The sequence below is a fragment of the Myxine glutinosa genome, chromosome 14 (genome assembly GCF_964187855.1).
Source record: "Myxine glutinosa chromosome 14, kmMyxGlut1.1, whole genome shotgun sequence".
NCBI lineage: Eukaryota > Metazoa > Chordata > Myxini > Myxiniformes > Myxinidae > Myxine > Myxine glutinosa.
In genome coordinates, this window is record NC_136274.1 from 63355089 (window position 1) to 63373036 (window position 17948).

The window sequence follows — 17948 nt, forward strand, 5'->3', positions numbered from 1 at the left end:
GCCGCGTGAGGTTATTATTATTTTTTTTATTAGAATTACTAATACTAATATTTTTAGAATTTTATTTATTTTTGATGCAAAAAGCCAGGCGGACCAATGTCCGCTCGATGAATACGACGACCCTTTCACCATCTCGATCTTCTTACCATTTCGTTCGCCTTTACCTCATCGACTGATCCGGCGACGCGAGCTGCCATTTTCCCGCCCGTTTTACTTTCGAGGAATAAACTGCGGTCCCGGCATGAGGACTCGCGGCGTTTCGTGACGTTTTTAAGTCTAATTATTCACTCGAAAGGCCGTGCATTTTTGTTTTCGAAGCCGAAGAGTCGTATTCGTGTGGTAGCGAAGGGACATGGCGGCAGGGCAAGGGGCGGAGGACGCGCTGTGAGGAAGACGGCGAAGTGCGCAAACCGATCCATTAGCAGCATCCGATGCGCCTCAAATCGAATACATCGCGTTTCGTAGACGTGGAGTTTGCTTCAGTTGGTCTGGGAAGGGAACTACGTGCTGATTTGGGAATAAAAACGAGGCGTTCTTAACGGAACAATGGCGGCAGTGGGTTTCCCTCGCTTCACTCTCCATCTGTTTCCCTGCCCACCATTTTCTTTTCGCCTTCCCTCCTTTTAGCATTCGTTATTCGCCCCTAACTCTTCCTAAATATTTATCTCTTCCCCCCTCGTTTTCCCCATCTCAATATTTTGAGATTGTAATCTTATTACATTCCCGCTTTTGCTTTCCTGCGTGACGTCACTTTTTTTTTTAATAACGGACTTTCCCGCCAAAATTCAAAACGGCGAGATGCACGTTTTAGTCGAGCGCGCATTTGCATTTTTATTTAATATTTGACTCGTAACTAGTTATCATTACAGCGTTTCACTTTGTAAAGCGATAATATATCCCCATCGATTGACACTAGTAATCGATTATTTGCCCAAAAATTTATCGTTATGAGTTTTCAACCAAAAAATCGCTCTTTAGTCTTATGGTTGAAACTTGGATTTCCAAACGCGTCTCGGCTGAAGTCGAGGCTCATGGAAAAGCAGAACGATAGGGGGGAGTGGATCGGCAGACGAAATGTGTAGCCGAGGAGGAAGCAATGGGAATGACGACAAACGGACTTTCCCGCCAAAATTTCAGTTCGACGTTCAAGGTTGTATTAATCGTTTCATTACTTATATAGTTGTTGTTTATTGTTTTCGTTCAGTTTGTGATGTTTATAGTTGTTTTAACGTTTAGTCGGAAACCGTGGATCGACTTAAAATTAGGCACTGGCATGAACAAAATTTTGGCGGGAAAACCTACAGGTACGTACACTCACTCGTCTCTAAGCTGTCCAACCTGGGTTCGAATCCCGACCTAGATATACATTGTTATCTCGGTGTTTCACAGGTGAGGTGATTTGTCAATGTGTGACGGACGTTAAACTGGGCGTCCCGTCTGCCAGAGTTAGTTAAACGTGTCATGGTGCCCTTTGTGAAGAGCCGGCGAGTTATCACCGGCACCCAGAAAAAAATTACAAATTCCTGCCTGAACTGCATGTAGCAGGTGGTCTGATCTTAGAGGTTACTTGACACCAGGTTATATTGCTTCGTACCGTCCACTCTTAAACTCTTGTCTTAGAGTAATTAATTGACCAGGCTCCACACAACGACAACTTCACCCTCTCTTCCTCCCTCATAAATGATGTAGCTATCCTGTTTTATCACTGCCTGCTTGCAGATAACAGAGCGGGCACCGATTGAAAAAGGTAGAGGTCCTCAATCGCCATTTCCCCTATCCCCCCGCCTCCACCTCTCCTCCCCAGCTCCGCCCCCCACCTACCCCCACGCCCCCACCACACTTGAAGCTGTAAGCCCTCAATCCCCCCCAGCCCACAGCCTCAAGGTCCACCCCCCCCCCCTCCCAACCTCACTCCGAATGCGCAATCACCCAACTTCTCAACTCCCCACGCCTCACCCAAATTATATGTCCTTCCCTTCCCCTTTCCTCAACAATTCCTCATGTCCCCCCCACCTTACTTCAAGTCCTCAATCTCCTCCCCCCCCCCCCCCACATTACTTCAATGCCACAACCCCCTCCCCCAGCCCGCATACTCAACCCCCGCCCTCCTCAATCCCTCCTCCCCCCCACCTCACCTCAAGTCCTCCTTCGCCACAGCTTCAAGCTCCCCCCCCCCCCCCCCACCTTACTTCAAAAACCTCACCAACCCCTGAATTCCCCCCCAGCCTGCATCCTCAACCACCACCCCACTTCACTTCAGGGCCTCAATCCCCTCCCCAAGGCCACAGCCTTAAGCACCTCCCCTACCTCACTTCAAGGCCTCCATTCCCCCCACCCACCTCACTTCAAGTCCTCAAACCCCCCTCCCCCAAGCCCACAGCCTCAAGGCATCCCCCCCCAACCTCAAGTCCTCAACCCCCCCCCCCCCACCTCAAGACCTCAATCCCAACCCCCCCTCCCCCAGCTCGCATCCTCACTCAACCCCCGCCTCACCTCACTTCCAGTCCTCAATCCCCCCCGCCCCCAGCCCACACCCTCAACAACCGCCGCTCCCCACCTCAAGACCTCAACCCCCCTCCACCCCCCCCCCCCCAGCTCGAATCCTCAACCCCCGTCCCACCTCACTTCAATCCTCAATCGTCCTCCCAACCTCACTCCGAATGCGCAATCACCCAACATCTCAATTCCCCACGCCTCACCCAAATTATATGTCCTTCCCTTCCCCTTTCCTCAACAATTCCTCAAGTCCACCCTGCCTGACCTTACTTCAAGTCCTCAATCCCCCCTCCCCAGCCCACAACGTCAAGTCCCCCCCCCCCCCCCATCTAACTTCAAGACCTCAACCCCTCCCCCTCCCCAGCTTGCATCTCAATCCCCGTCCCACCTCACTTCAAAGCCTCACTCCCCCTCCCCCCACAGTCACACACATCACACCGAATGCTCAATCATTCAACTTCTCAATCCCCCACGCCGCACCCACATTCTATGTCCTTCCCTACCCCTTTCCTCAACAACTCCTCAAGCCCCCACCGAGACAGTAAAACACAGTACGTATGACAGGGAACCAATCAAGGGTGAGATTCATCCTGCTTGCAGCTCGAGCATTTCTAAGAGTTAGTTATTTAAAAATAGACGTCCTGATATCATCAAACAGCTGCTATATTGTGTTCAGTGTCGCTTGTTGATGATGCCGTTATTCTGCTGGAAACATTTAACATTTTGTTTTGCATCTTTATAATTTGAGACGAGAAAGCATCTGAAAATGCAAAGCCCATCCGCGTCCATTTGTATTCAGATGTCTTCGTATTCTTCCGAATGCTCCAAATACCGAAAACGTTTAAAAATAAAATACAAAACGAAAATTGATGATTTTATGCAGCCTTGACCTTTGAGCTTTAGATCTAAACAAAACAAGACCGAAAGTCTGGCGTCGGCCTAACCAGGCTTGTTTGATACTTTAGTTGAAGAGGATGGTATGACATGGGTGGGGATACCAGGAAGCAAATAATGTAAGTATTAAACATTTTTTGCATCGAGACACTGGTGTTGTATTCTATGTTTTGAGTCAACAACGAACGAACAATACACCGCTTCAATCCAGAAACTTTGAAATAACAACAAAGGGATTGCAGTGTTATGATTATATTTACAATAGTATTAGTATGAACGCTATTATTATTATTATGAAAACAACACTACTGCATTAATACACCTGGACTAACTTGTCCAAAGCAGCCTGAAGGTGAGCTATGAAGTCGAAGGCCTATACGTACTGTGTCGTTGGAAGACCCACAACATCTATGCTTTCGATATTTGATGATTATTTTAACAATCGGCTTGTTTGTGTTTCACACTGAATGGAAAGCATAAAGGTAGACCATGCAGATTGTGATACATGACAGGTTCAACGATATGTTTGGCCTGAACGAAATTGGAATCAAAATGGCGGTGTATAGAGTCAGCCGCCATACCGTCATAATGACATCACATCACCCGTCATGTGACCAGATCCTCCGCTCTGATTGGAGTACGTTTGAGGGGACATACGGACAGACAAACACTGTTCCAGATGGCTTTGCCCTATGGGCTACAACGTAAAAACAATCGACTCCTACCTTTTGATTGGTGAACCAATTCAGTGACCCGATATGCAAATTCGTTAAATTTCAGGTCAATCGGGTGAAAATTGTTGGTTTTTTCTTCTTTGTTTTTTGTATACAAGGTCGAGGCTCGTGAAAGAGCGAACATTAATAACACAAAAAGTGAAACCGACACATAAAACATAATATGGGGAGCGGTAGACAAGATGGGGAGAGAGGGGGAAGGACACAAACACAACATTTGAGAGCAGGGACATCGAGAGATCTGTGGGACGGAGAGGGCTTGAGGGGAGGTGGGAGAGGTAGAAAACATGGACACTGCAAGGACTTCCAGGAAAGAAGTTGGAATTTCAAAAAAGTGGATTTGGGGTGGATTAACAGGGGTAGAAAAGATCAAGGTTTTGGATGGGGGAAGATAAGAGATGGTGGTGAACAGCTGTTATAAAGACCTGGAGGGAGGACTGGGATTGAAGAGAGTGAGGGAGTTTGTACAAGAGGCGGGAGTGAAGGGGAATGAAAGAGTGAAAGTGAGCAGAGAGCCTAGATTTTGGCAGGTGAACCATAAGAGGGTTGCTGGCAGTTCTTGTGCGACCTGTAGGAATATTTGGGGGACAGAGCTGGGGGGGCAAGGCCTGAGAGGAGTCGGTGGAAGACAGAAAGACCACCAACCTGCCTGCGGTGAGTGAGTGAAAGGCCCTCGGAGTTAGCTTCATCGTTGGAGATTCCAATGATTCTGAAAGCTTTGGTTTCATCAGCGTGAAGCCGAGCTAGGTGTGAGGCAGGAGCACCAGCCCAGAGGGGAGAACAGTATTCCATTGAGCTGCGGATGAAAGCCCTGTATGTGATGAGGAGCTCAGGTGTGCCAAGGAAGGACTTCGCACGACGGAGGATGCCCGGTCGGCGACTGGCTTTGGAGGCCAGCTTGGAAATGTGGTTTTTCCAGGAAAGATAATGGCAGATAGTGAGACCCAAAAGCTTGAGCGACAGAACTTCTTGGAGTGGATTGTTGAGAAATTAGATGGGAGGGTTGTCCAGTTGGTCTTTTCGGAGACACATAGTAAGAGTGTGAGATTTGTCAGGATTGAAAGACATGTTCCACTTGTTTGACCAGTCTGTGATTTTGTCCAGGTCTGCAGAGAGTGAGGAGGCTGCAGACTGCCGATCTGAGGGATGAGGAATGGAGCGGCAGAGAGTGGAGTCATCAGCAAAGAGATAGAGAGGATTTTCAAGAGAGTTGGAGAGATCATTGATGAAGACCAGAAAAAGCACAGGGCCCAGAACACTGCCTTGGGGAACTCCAGCCTGAACTGGAAGAGGAGATGAGAGAAACCCATTCATGGCCACACGTTGACTACGACCACTGAGGAAGTCCGCAAGCCATGCGTGGAGATTTCCATGGGTACCAAAGGAGGAGAGCAGAACTGGGTGCCAGACCGTATCGAAGGCACGTGTTGTGTCAAGGGAGACAGCTCTGATTTCCTGTTTGGCATTGAGGACCTCCATCCATTGTTGAGACAGCAGAAGCAGCATGTCCAGAGTAGAATGACCTGGTCTGAATCTAAATTGATGATCGAAGATCAAGCCATTGGAGAAGAAGGATTAGATTAGATTGATAGATTCCATGATAGAATCAAAATCTATCAAAGCAATGATAGATTCCATGACTGCTGATAATTGGGAGCAGGCTGATTGATCTGTAGTTGCAAGGGTATGTTTTTGCACCTTTTTGTGTAAAGCGGTGATGTTTGCTTATTTCCAAGATGATGGCAGATGACCGTCTGGTCCAGTTGCAGAATCAGAGTCGAGGTTTGACAAAAACTTCTCCACCTTGTCAGGAGAGGACACAAAGTCCACGAGCAGTTGGGTTCGACTGGGTAATGTGAGAACAGAGATAGATTGGTTTGGGACACAAGATTTTGAGGCAAACACAGAGTTGAGGCATTCGGCTTTGTCATGTGCGTGTCATCTGTGTAGCCATTTGAGGTAAGGGAGGGGATGGAAGGGGGACGAACACGAGAAACAGATTTGACCAGACGCCACCAGGATTTGGAGGAAGGAGACAGGTTTGATAGTTCAATCTTGAGTGTGGAGAGATAGCGCTTCCTGGCATTCCTGAGGGTAGACACACACTTGTTCCGAGCTTTGTGGAAGGAACTGAGATTGCCTTCCATGAGGCAAAGGCAAGTTGTTTCAGGGCAACTGCCTCACCACAAGATTCAGTGTACCATGGACGGGAGGAAGGGTAAGACAACTGAAGATGAGATGGGATAAATCTGTGCATGAGAGAGAGCAGTTTGCTTTGGAAGAATTCCCAGGAAGAATTGATGTCAGAGGCATTAGAGATGGGAGACCAGTCCAGATGATTGATGGCTGCTTGCAGGCCGTGCCAGTGGGCCTGAGTGAAATGCCAGACTTGTCGACGCTGAGGAGGCTCTCTGAGAATGGCCAAAGAGATGTCCACTTAAACAAGCACATGATCAGAAGAACCGATTGGAGCAGAAGAGCAGCAGACATTTGCAGGGAAGTTTGTCATAACCAAGTCGAGAAGAGAAGATACACCATTGACTGAGATCCGGGTTGGGAAATTGACAGATTCGGTCAGTCCCAATGAGTCGCAGAAGTCCTTTGCTGAGGTGCCATGGCTGGTGAGAGAGGTACCCACACCCAGCCAGCTGGCATGACGACAGTTGAAGTCACCACTTATGAGAAAGAGAGTTGGGATGAGTGGATAGAAGTTGGTCCATGTTGTCAGACAGCGAAATGTAAATGGAGTCATCACTGTTTGGAGGACGGTACAGAACACATATGAACAAAAGGTGGGAGCGGAGAGGAAGCCGTAACCAGAGGTACTCCGGGAGGGGGGGGGGGCGGTGGGGTTGAGAGAGGGCAGTGCAAAGAGAGTGAGGAAGAGAGTTTTTGATAAAGATAGCAACCCCACCACCAGGACGAGGCTCAGGTCTATCATACCGGAGGAGGGAGTAACCAGGAAGAGATATTAAGGAATCAGAGACATCTTGAAGGAAATTTTTCACAACCTTGACCTTTGACCTTTTGATCTAAAAAAAACAATCGGCTTGTAGCTATTGATTGGTGGACCCTAAATACGAATTATTGAAATTTCAGGTCCATCGGGTTAAAATTGACGAAATTATTAATTTGTCTTCTTCATATTCTCATAATATAAAGCTTTGGTGAAAATGTGATGACAAAATTCAAATGGTATGAAGGTTACGGCCCGGACAGACAGACACGCACAGAAGTGATTGCAAACCCCGTCTCTTGTTGTGCAGAGGACATGCTAATAACTTATTTTGCCTTTCTCCCCCTTCCCCCTCCTTTCCAGTCTGGTGGAGACGGTGAGGCAAAGAGGTCCAGAGGAGAAGTAATTATTTTTATTTTATTTTTTAAACTTTGACTTTATGAGTCTTTAAATTACTTGGAATTGATGAAATTACTTGGAATTGATATGTTAAAGTCACGGTTTATTTTTCTCTTCCCATTCACCCTTCCCTTTTAGCCACAACGGAAATCATTGAGAATCCAGGTAAACATGTTTCATTGCTCTTTCTGTTTAAATATCTCAACACACACACACACACGCACGCACACGCACATATATACACATACAAACATATATATATATATATATACACACTTCAGTTTAACTATTCGTGCTTGGATGAGTTATTGGATTAACTTCATTCATTTTCTTCCAGTTTCAACAAGTCAATTCTGGAAAGCCGGAGGTCGTGAAACCCAAAAAGGTACCACACATCTACTGTCACCCATTGTATAGTTATTGATAGCTCTTCACAGCACTCGGCTCCTTTAATGGCCGTCTAAGAGTTGAGCTTTAGTGAAAGCAATACTGTACTTCACTCTTTTTACGTATCTCCTTTTACATTCATTTTTAAAATAATTACATGGTGGGAATTATCTTTGCTTCATCCTCATGAAGTCGGAAGAAACATCAGGATGGACTGGGTTTTAATGTCGTTGCTGTTTAGCACTTCGGGATGCAATGCTTATTCAATTTTAATTTTAAGTAGTCTCAGTTTGGTGTTATGTGGTTAACAAATGCACAAAATGGTGGTGTCCTTCTCCTCCCCCCCCCCCCCCCTCTCTCCTTTTCCAGCATATGAACGCTTCCCCTCTATTTCTTCCAATCCCTAAAGCTCCTTTCCAACTATCTTTTCGCTTTTCATTCTTGGTTTTCTCCACCACCAGCCTCCCACTCCACCACACCTACGCAATATGTAAATAGGCACTCATGGACTATAGCAATTGTGTGTGTACCTGTATAATATTTTTGACTTGTCTTCATATTTTTGAATTATTCGTTTCTTCAATTGAGCTTGCATTATAACAAATGTTACAAACCTTTGCAAAGCTCCCACAGAGCCTTGAGTGGCAAGGCCGTCAGTGTATTTTCTCTTTGCTGCATGGAAGGAAAAGGCACCTAAAAAGCCAGCACCTGCAAAGGAGAAGGAGGAAAAGCAGGAAAAACCCAAGCAAGCAGAAGAGAAGAAAGTGAAAGAGGATGAAAGGAAGGATAAGGGAGTCAAGGGTGGACGGAAGGGTGCGAAGAGCAAGGGGGCTGACGATAAGCAAGATGCAGGCAAGGATGCTTCCGCTGCTGATGCTACTGCTGCTGGTAACGGAGAGGAGGTATTCCTCTCTGCCCTCCCCTACCCACTAACGCTGCCGTGCATGCATGTTGGCTCTACCCTGCCTCATTCCCTTTCCATGATGCGATATTCTCCACAAGCTTGGATCTATCTTCTTTTATCCTAAAGAATTCCCATCATCTTAAGATATCACTTAGCTTTTCATTTCTTATTTTAAATCAAGTTTGGGGGTGGGGGGGGGGGGGGGAAGAGGGGTTATTTATTGTTTGTTAAAATGTTCTCAACAAATGAAATGAGTTGTGGTTAGCACTGTGGGTCTTTTACCTTTTTGGTTGTCTGTGCTTGGGATCTGCTGAAACTTTTGTACTTTCATCTGCTTTATCTTTGGTTGCTTTGGGTAGTCAACTTTCTGCTCCGCTGAGGATTCATCAAAAGAGTTTTAATTTCTCAGAAACAGCTGAAAGAGGTGAAGGCACTTATAAGATAGTCTGTCATTTGTGGTGACCATGTCCCTGCTTATTGATGACAGCGATATATATATATCTATACACAACAAGCATTTTAAGGCCATTTCCCCTGCTAGAGCGGGGGTTAGCCTTGCGGTCCCCATGACAATCTTATCCATTTTGCCCTATTTTCTGCATCTCTCCTTGTTAACCCCCTTGCCCGCATGTCTTCTTCCACCATCTTTAGCCAAGTCTTTCTCGGTCTTCCCCATCCTCTTCTCTACTACTATATACATATATATATAATTCATATGTAGCTACATATATAATTCATATATTTACACACACACGCCCACGTCATTTGTCAAAGAAGAATCTCTTGTTCTCCCAAGGTAGGTGTAAACAAAAAATACCTGCATTAACTACACCTGTTGGAATCCTGCACCAGCAAAACCTTAGGGCAGGATAAAATGAATTACAAAAGTCAAATTTTCTGAAGAACTCACCTGAGTGATTGGAGTTTTCTGACATTTAGGTGACGAAGAATACCTGGGCAGTCCGCGGTCTTGTATTTGTCAATTTGTGTCGAACATATCAAATGATCCAATGCAATGATACACAAGTCAAACTTGCAAAATAATTTGTCTCCATCTTCATGCTTTGGCTTCTTGTGAACTGGTTCGATCGCTTTTCCTCGAAAGCCTTTTCATTTCTAAGCTCTCACAACATGTCAGTATGCAGCAGTCCCGGCTAGGTACATCATACATGTATATACATCCATCTGTCTACGTGTGAGTGCGCTACATAGGTTTACTGTTTGTAAGTTAAGCAAGTTGGTGAGAAAAGAGTTGGTATTTTCATGAATTCTGACGTAATGATTCAGAAATGCTCATTAAATGACTGTACCACAACCACAAGAAGCAACGGTAACCTATACAATTGGTGGCACAAGCAGCCGACTGCCGTACTGGTGACCAAACCATGTCGGTCAGGGCTTTTTCAAAATTTTTGTGCCATCTTGCATTTAATTTTGAAATATTTTATCCAGAAACAATTGAAACTGCTGGCGTGACAGGATTCTACACCGCACATAATTCCAACAGGTGTAATTCATTGACATCACTGCAGTGATAATCGTTTCTTTTGAGAAACCTGGTATTTGACAGTGATTTGACAAATATTATTTGCAGAAGTATCAATGCATTGCTTGCTTCCACCTCCAAGTTGTGCTTCTCTAAAGTGGCTATACATGGGTGGGAGGCCATAAGCAAACGGACAATGCAGAAACGGTGAATGCTCAAGCATGAAACCAATAAGTTCCACATTCCTGGAGCACCTTCAGTCGCACCTCAGACATGGGCAGCAGGTTCGTGAAGGACTTCCATGAAAAACATACCCAGTCAATGGCGAATCTGCATATGGCGATCCGCGAATGTCACGCTAAGAAAGTAGAAACCGTCACGGCACTTCGTCATTCACTTGAACTCGATATCTCTATTTTCATTCCAAACATCATAACTCCAATCACAAATTAAATAGCATTAATATAAAAAATAAACTTTTACCAACATTCGTGATTCGGAAATAAATATTTAAATCCGGATGTGGAGTACGGTGTTGGTTGGGTGAATACAATTACGAATTCAAAATCGTAATTGTATTCACTCAATTCCAAACCCAATCGTAAATTGATACTTTAACAAAATACTGTTAAATGACAGCTGTATTGGGATAATATCAAACCAGCTCATTGTCGTCATCTGTCCACTTCCGGATTCGCGGCAGGTTCGTATTGAGTTAATATTTCAAAATCATAATTTTATTGAGGAATTTTTGAAGCCTCCTATCTACCTTACAACATCCGCTGGGACCTCAAAACGATTTGTCCCACTTCATCCTTCAAGCAACTCACCCCCATCACATCACACCTCTCTCGCTATCTGCTTTGCAATCCTGAATACTGCTCTCTGACCCTCTTCCGAATCCAAGCGTTCTCTGAACATTTTCCTCCATGCCTCCTGCGCCTTTGCTACCTCTTTTTTTGCAGACTTCTTGGCTGCCTTATAACTTTCATGCTCTGCCTTTTCTGCCCCCGTACCCTTTGCTTTCTGCCACTCCTTGAACTTCTTCCTCTTCTCGTCAATCCTCTTTCCAACTTCATCATCCCACCACCATGTTTCCGAGTGCCTCGGTGGTCATTTTGTCCATCCACATGCCTCACCAACGGCTCCCAACAGTCTATCTTTCATTGACATCCAACCACTTTCAAGCTCAACCACATCATCCTCTACCCTACTCAGCCTCTCTTTTAATGCCTCCCTTACCGTCACCTCTTTCAACCTCCACACCTTCATTCTCGGTTGGTACTTCACCCGCTGAGCTCTCCTCGCACCTTTCACCCATATGTCGCAGACAACCAAGTGGTGCTGTGAAACAGCCGCCTCCCCCGGGATCACCTTTGTGTCCCGGAGGTGCCCCCTGTCTCGCCTACACACCATCATGTTGTCGTCGACCCACCTGACGTGTATGGGACAAGCTTATTATCCTCTTTCTGGAACTGAGTATTACAAATCAGCAAACTCCAAAATCCTTTCACCTTCTCCATTTCTCACACCATATCCGTAACCCCCATGAACTCCCTCAAAACCGTCTATACTCCTTCCCACATGTCCATTTAGGTCTCCTACCACAACAACCTCCTCATCTTTCATGTTTTCCATCAGCTTCTCTATCGCACACCAGAAATTGTCCTTCTCTTTATCGCTCCGACCAACCTGCGGAGCATATCTGGAGATGACGTTCACCAAGAGCTTTCCAATCATCATTTTCACCATCATCAACCTTTCACTCACTCTAGTCACACTCACCACACTGTCTACAAACTCCTCAGAAAACAGGACACCAACCCCATTCACGCCCTCCGGGCACCCTTGCCACACAAACTTGTATTTCTGTCCCTGCCTACCCTTCACCATTCTCACACCACTTCCCTTCCATCTCGTCTCCTGCACACAACATATGTCCACTCTTCTTCTGACCAATACTTCCACCACTTCTCCTGATCTCCCTGTCATTGTCCCTGCATTCCATGTACCAAACCTCAGAAACCGATCTCAACGTGGGCCATCAGACGTTTCGTTGTCATAAATGGAGTGATTTCCACCCTTGCTTCGATTGGGTTCCCCACCCTGAGTTTTGACAAGAGGAAGTGAGGTCCCCCACGGGAAACGAGTCAAGATTTATGTGCACAACGCGTCATCATTGCACGACAGGTGTACATGTGACTTTAGCCTTCAACTGTAGAATTGGTGTTCAGTAAACGTATGAACCAAGAAAGCCGTAACAAAACGAGTCATTGGTTGTCACCTTTCATTACCTCCGCCACCAAAGGTGGATTGAGGTTATGTTTTCACCCCTGTCTGTTTGTCTGTCTCTGAACAAGTTATCACAAAAAGCTATGGATGGATTTGGACGAAACCTTTAAGTGATTCTTCACCATTGAGTGATATGGCCAACCAGGTGAAGGTATGCTTTTTACTGAGTGCCGTTCTCGGTACCTTCGTTGAGTCCGTTTGTTTGTCTGTCTGTTTGATTGTCTGCACAGAATAAATATGATTTTCTCTGCAACCGTTGGTCTGATTGACAGGAAATTTTCACCATAGGTGCAACTACAACATACAACAACATGCATTTTAAAGGCCATTTTCCCTGCTAGAGCGGGGGTTAGCCTTGCGGTCCCCATGACAATCTTCTCCATTTTGCCCTATTTTCTGCATCTCCCCTTGTTAACCCCCTTGCCCGCATTTCTTCTTCCACCATCTTTAGCCAAGTCTTTCTCGGTCTTCCCCGTCCTCTACTTCCTTCTACATTCATTTCCATCACTTCTCAACCAGTCGCTTTCATCCTTCCTCAATACATGACCAAACCATCTCAACCTGTTCCTCTTCACAGCATCAATCACAGGCTCTATTCCCATCATCTTTCGCAATTCATCATTTGTCTTCCTCTCTCTCAACGATACTCCGCACATCCGTCGAACCATTCGCATTTCCACCCTTTCCAGCCTTCGTTGCTGCTTTACGTTCATTACCCATGTCTCGCTCCCATAAATCATAACACTTCTCACACATGCAGCATACACCTTTCCCTTCAGCTTCAACGACACTCCCCTCTTCGTCAGCACGCCACACAGTTCCCGAAACTTCTTCCATGCACATCTCACTCTAGCAACCGTTGCAGAGTCTGATCCACCTTCTCCATTCAGCATGTCTCCGAGGTAGCAAAATGTTTTCACACCTTCCAGCTTCATGCCGTCTCCAAGATCCAACTCAACATTTCCTCCAGCTGCAGTTCCTTCTGCGCACACCTTACATTTGAATGTAGCTGCCACACTGGTTAATGACCCTCTCAGATCACTATATTCAATCAGACCACTACAAGGTGCAACTGTAGAATTTTAATGATTTTGACGTCGTAGGTCACGTGGTTCGGCCGCCATCTTTGCAAAAACTGAAAACTTTTGCACTTCTATATCTCCAAAAGCGCTGCATAGAAAAAATTGAAACATGGCTCATTGTAAAGATCTCTCCATGGGGAATAATATGTTAATGATGATGTCATAATTCGCCAAGTACAAAACATCATCCAATCAAGATGAAATTTCTTGAGCGTCATCTAGGAATAAATTGGTGGAGAAAAAGAAATAATGACGTCATCGGTCACTTGGTTTGGCCGCCATCTTGAAAAAAACGAAAATTTGCACCTCAATCTCCGAAACGCTGCATGGAAAAAATTGAGACGTGGCTCATTGTAAAGAACTCTCCATGTGGAATAACATATGTTAATGATGATGTCATCGGTGCCTCTATTATGATGTTATAATTTGACAAGTGCAAAACTTCATCCGATCAAGGTGAAATTTCTTGAGCCTTATCTCGGGATAAATTGGTGGAGGAAAAAGGGGAAAAAACGTCATCGGTCACGTGGTTCGGCCGCCATATTTGTTTTAGCACAAATTGAATGGGTACTTCGTGAAAACACGTCATGGCGAGGGTCTGCATGCTCTGATTGCTCTTTCTTGTTTTTAGACTTTCAGTGGTTTTAAAGTGAGCCTAGAATGGCAAACGTTCCTTGACCGGGCGTGGCTGCTCAGAAAGCAACAATGCTGCTGCTGTCGCATCAAAACCAAACTTGCAAGGACATGATTTATGTTGTTCACTGCCCTTGGTGCTTCCTTACGGATTGAAAAACGCTGTATGCTGCTCTATTGTGCGAGACCTGGATTGACTTCAACTGACACGTTAGCAGAAGTGGCGTTTGCTTATGGAGTCAACTGCTCATCAAACGCCATGGTGTTTAGGTGGTATAAACACTGTCGAAAAGGACACCAGTTGATCGTAGATAACCCACATCCATGCCCACCTGTCAAACATCCACCTCGCCAGAGATGGTCACTTGTGCTGAGAATTCTCAGTTGTCAGTACGCAAAGTGTCGTCGGTGTTTGCCATCTCAGTCGGAAGTGCCCATTCAATTCTGTCATACAAATTGAGGATGGCATGAGAGTGCGGAGGGTGGATACGCCATCGACTAACGCCTAAACAAAACGTGGATTCACCCTGTTTATAAAGAAATAATTTCCAGGGTGAATGGTCGTCGGACGTAGATTAAACTCTGCTGCATCATTAGGCCCAGAGTTCAGTTGCGGAAACACACCTCCCTGCCAACACAATAAATTACAAGTAACCATGTCAGTGGGTAAGGTTATAAGCATCTTTTATGAAAGTAAAGGGTGTTTTCATGTTGCACAGCATGGAACCACTTTTGTGTCCATTTTTATACAGACATTGAGCGACACTTCAAAATGCCGATAAGCACTTGAAAAGGGACAAACAAATACTGTAATGCACAAGTTTCTGGTGCTTAAAGGAATGGCAATCGTACAACACACACACAGCAGATTATGGATGCTTTGCCGAGGTACGAGCTCCCGTCCCTCCCTATCGTCAGAACACACCACGCACATGGTGCTTTTCCACAACACACTACTCTTCGCCTCTTTCTTTTGTACCATAAAAACCGAGTTCACCACAAATGACAGATTGCTGAACTTCCTTGCTTGTCGTTGCCACACCGGACTCTCATAACGGTTTTGTTGGCCCGGCGTGGACTAGCAATTTTTGTGATGCATCCGCGTTCACTTATTCCGCCTCTAACGTCGTCGTTTGTCGCTTGTACATTGCACGCTTTAATATTTCACCGTGTCCCTGTTCTCTTTTCCTGCAGACAAAACCCAATGAAGGGGCTGGCGAAGCCAAGTGAGCCCTCGGCTCTTGTGCGTTTCCCCCATTTTATCCCATCTCCTGTACAGTGTGTTTTGCTTCTTAATTTTTTTTTTGTTCCTTCCTCTTGGTTTGAAACAAAAGTGGATTTTTTGCTATACCTTGGCTTTCATAAAATTTGAGAAAATCTTTTGGTGGTTTGTTGAGCACTCTGCATTACTGTTACAATATTTCGTTTGGCCTGGAACACCTGACAATAAAGATAAGAAATGGGCTCGTCTTCTTGCTCCAGAGGTGTTGGACTTTGAAAAAATACATTTTGAAATAATCGTCGCAACTCTTAGTGTACGGTGTAGTGAACATTCCATGTGTAATCGTAACATTGCCTATTATAGACCAGTCACCATAGTGCTTGTACTCAATAATCAATGATTTGGCTACTTTCCTTTCCAACTTTGCTCTTTTTGTAAAGTTAAAAGCAAAAGGCTTAGGAGTGTTGTTCGTTTTGCATTTTTTGGGGGTTTTTTTTAAATGTTTTTTTTAGAGTTGAGTCCTGTGATGCAAGACAATAATTATCTAGTGGATCACTTCAAGTATTAATAAAATGTCTTTGTTAAAGTCGTGTTTCTTCGTGTGGTCATATGTCGGTTGGTTCAGAGGGTTGGGGACTGCACACAACACACGAAAACGCATGATGGATCTAGACAAAAGGATACTTCCATTGAGTCGACTAGATTCGAGAGATGCTTTATTGAACATTGCATGAGTAGTCAGGTTCACTGTGTTAACAAATATAATTTCGTTCAAAATTTTTGGACATTAGCAAACCTGTACATTTTTGGAATATTCAGAGCACGAGGAATCCGAAAATCAATGTTGGCATTTGCGTAGACACCTGCATGGCCGCCATTTTGGATTTTCAAAATGGCCGCCATAAAATACATATTTTGCGCTATCTCTGCTTCTAGTCAACCTACAAACTTATTTAAATATGCTAATCCTATGTTTTCTGGGTCAAGGAATCCAATAAAGGCCTCAACATAGTGCTCAGGATTATAGAAAAGCAACAAACAGGTGATTGAAAACCATTGTCTTTATATTTGTGATATAACTGTATTACATAATACATGATATTGCAAGTCCTTTGAAGTTATAGGTATGTGTTTATAAAGCAAGAAAGCAGCCTTGTTAGTATCAGATTGAACTGTAAGTCCTATACACAGGATCTACGAGGTCTATACCGTTCAGGAATATGCTTTTACAGATCTTCATCACTATCCTGAATGTCATTTTCGCAAAGGTGTCTCCGCAAATGTAAACATTAATTTTTGGATTCCTCATGCTCTGGATATTCCAAAAATGTATAGTTTGGCTAATCTCCAAAATTTTTGAACGTAAAAACATCGTGAACCTGACCAGAAGCAATACAAATTACATTGAGGCTCAGCAACATTTTGTTGTCAGTATAATTTACAAAATCTTTTTTTTTAAATGGAGATTTTGTTTGTGATGTGCCACTGTTTAAGCCAATTGTGATGATTCCCTAGACCGTTGCATTGGAGCTGGCGATGTGTTCTCACAGCATAACCAAATTGAACCCATTGTAAATGTCTCGTTGATTTTTTTTCCCCCAAAAAACCTGGTTTTGCACACACGTGTCCTGGATTGCTAAAGTATTGGCCTGTGCAACTTTTCAAATCTATTGCTGCAAGAAACTGTGTTGACTGGTTGTTTATCCTTTTCACAAGCTTTTGCTGGTTTATACTATGAATATATACATTTTATACATCACATCTCAAAATAGCAAGGCATTGTGGTTAATAAAGCCGTGTAAAGTCACAACGCTTTTCAAGTGTCAAATCGATAATGGCCGTGGCATTGCAAATCATCTCGTTGTCCAAAAGTGATATTAAGTCAGTTTCAATGTATATGTTCCCCATTGTAGATTATTATTTTTTGTCCTGGTAAACTACGTTTCCCTTATTGACTCTGCCATCAGATTATTTCATAACTAACTGGTATGCTCGTCATGGACAGGTGATGGGATTTGATATAGGACGGGATGGCCATAAAACAGCAGCAACACCGATCCCGTGATGGAATGACGCCGGAAGCACCGCCCACCAATGTGCCATGACGTCATCCAACATGGCGAATGCTTTGAGAAAAGTACACTTTCAATTGGGCCGAACGGAACAAATGGAAGAGTTGTGATGTAAATTTAGATGGCATATACGGAATTTTAAGACGTTATTAACCGAAGACCATAGAATTATAACCAGGCTAAGTCACATTTTAGTCATTTCGAGAAAAACGTGAAAAATATTTTGAAAAACGGGGAAAAAAATAAAATGTGACTAAAGCCCCTGTCACACCTCGACGATTTAGCCAGCGTATGCCGACGTATCAAAATTGAGTGCTGGTGTGAGTCATACGCTGGCATACGTCGACAAATTTTGTGCATGCACGAAATTTGTCGACGAGCTCGGCGTACT

The 17948-nt window shown here is 44.5% G+C and overlaps 1 protein-coding gene across 3 annotated transcripts in view; it reads left to right on the forward strand.

Moving 5' to 3' along the window:
• Positions 1-17295, forward strand: part of LOC137439864 (uncharacterized) — a 17598-nt gene extending 303 nt beyond the window's left edge. Inside the window, exons 2-6 of one of the 3 annotated variants that reach the window (XM_068136035.2) lie at positions 7444-7482; positions 7618-7644; positions 7817-7864; positions 8550-8768; positions 15458-17295. In XM_068136035.2, coding sequence (XP_067992136.2) covers positions 7444-7482; positions 7618-7644; positions 7817-7864; positions 8550-8768; positions 15458-15493 — 369 coding nt within the window. In that variant the 3' untranslated portion in view covers positions 15494-17295. The remainder of the gene's footprint in view (positions 1-7443; positions 7483-7617; positions 7645-7816; positions 7865-8549; positions 8769-15457) is intronic. The other 2 variants (XM_068136037.2, XM_068136036.2) reach the window with 2 other exon arrangements.
• The last annotated feature ends 653 nt before the right edge of the window (positions 17296-17948 follow it).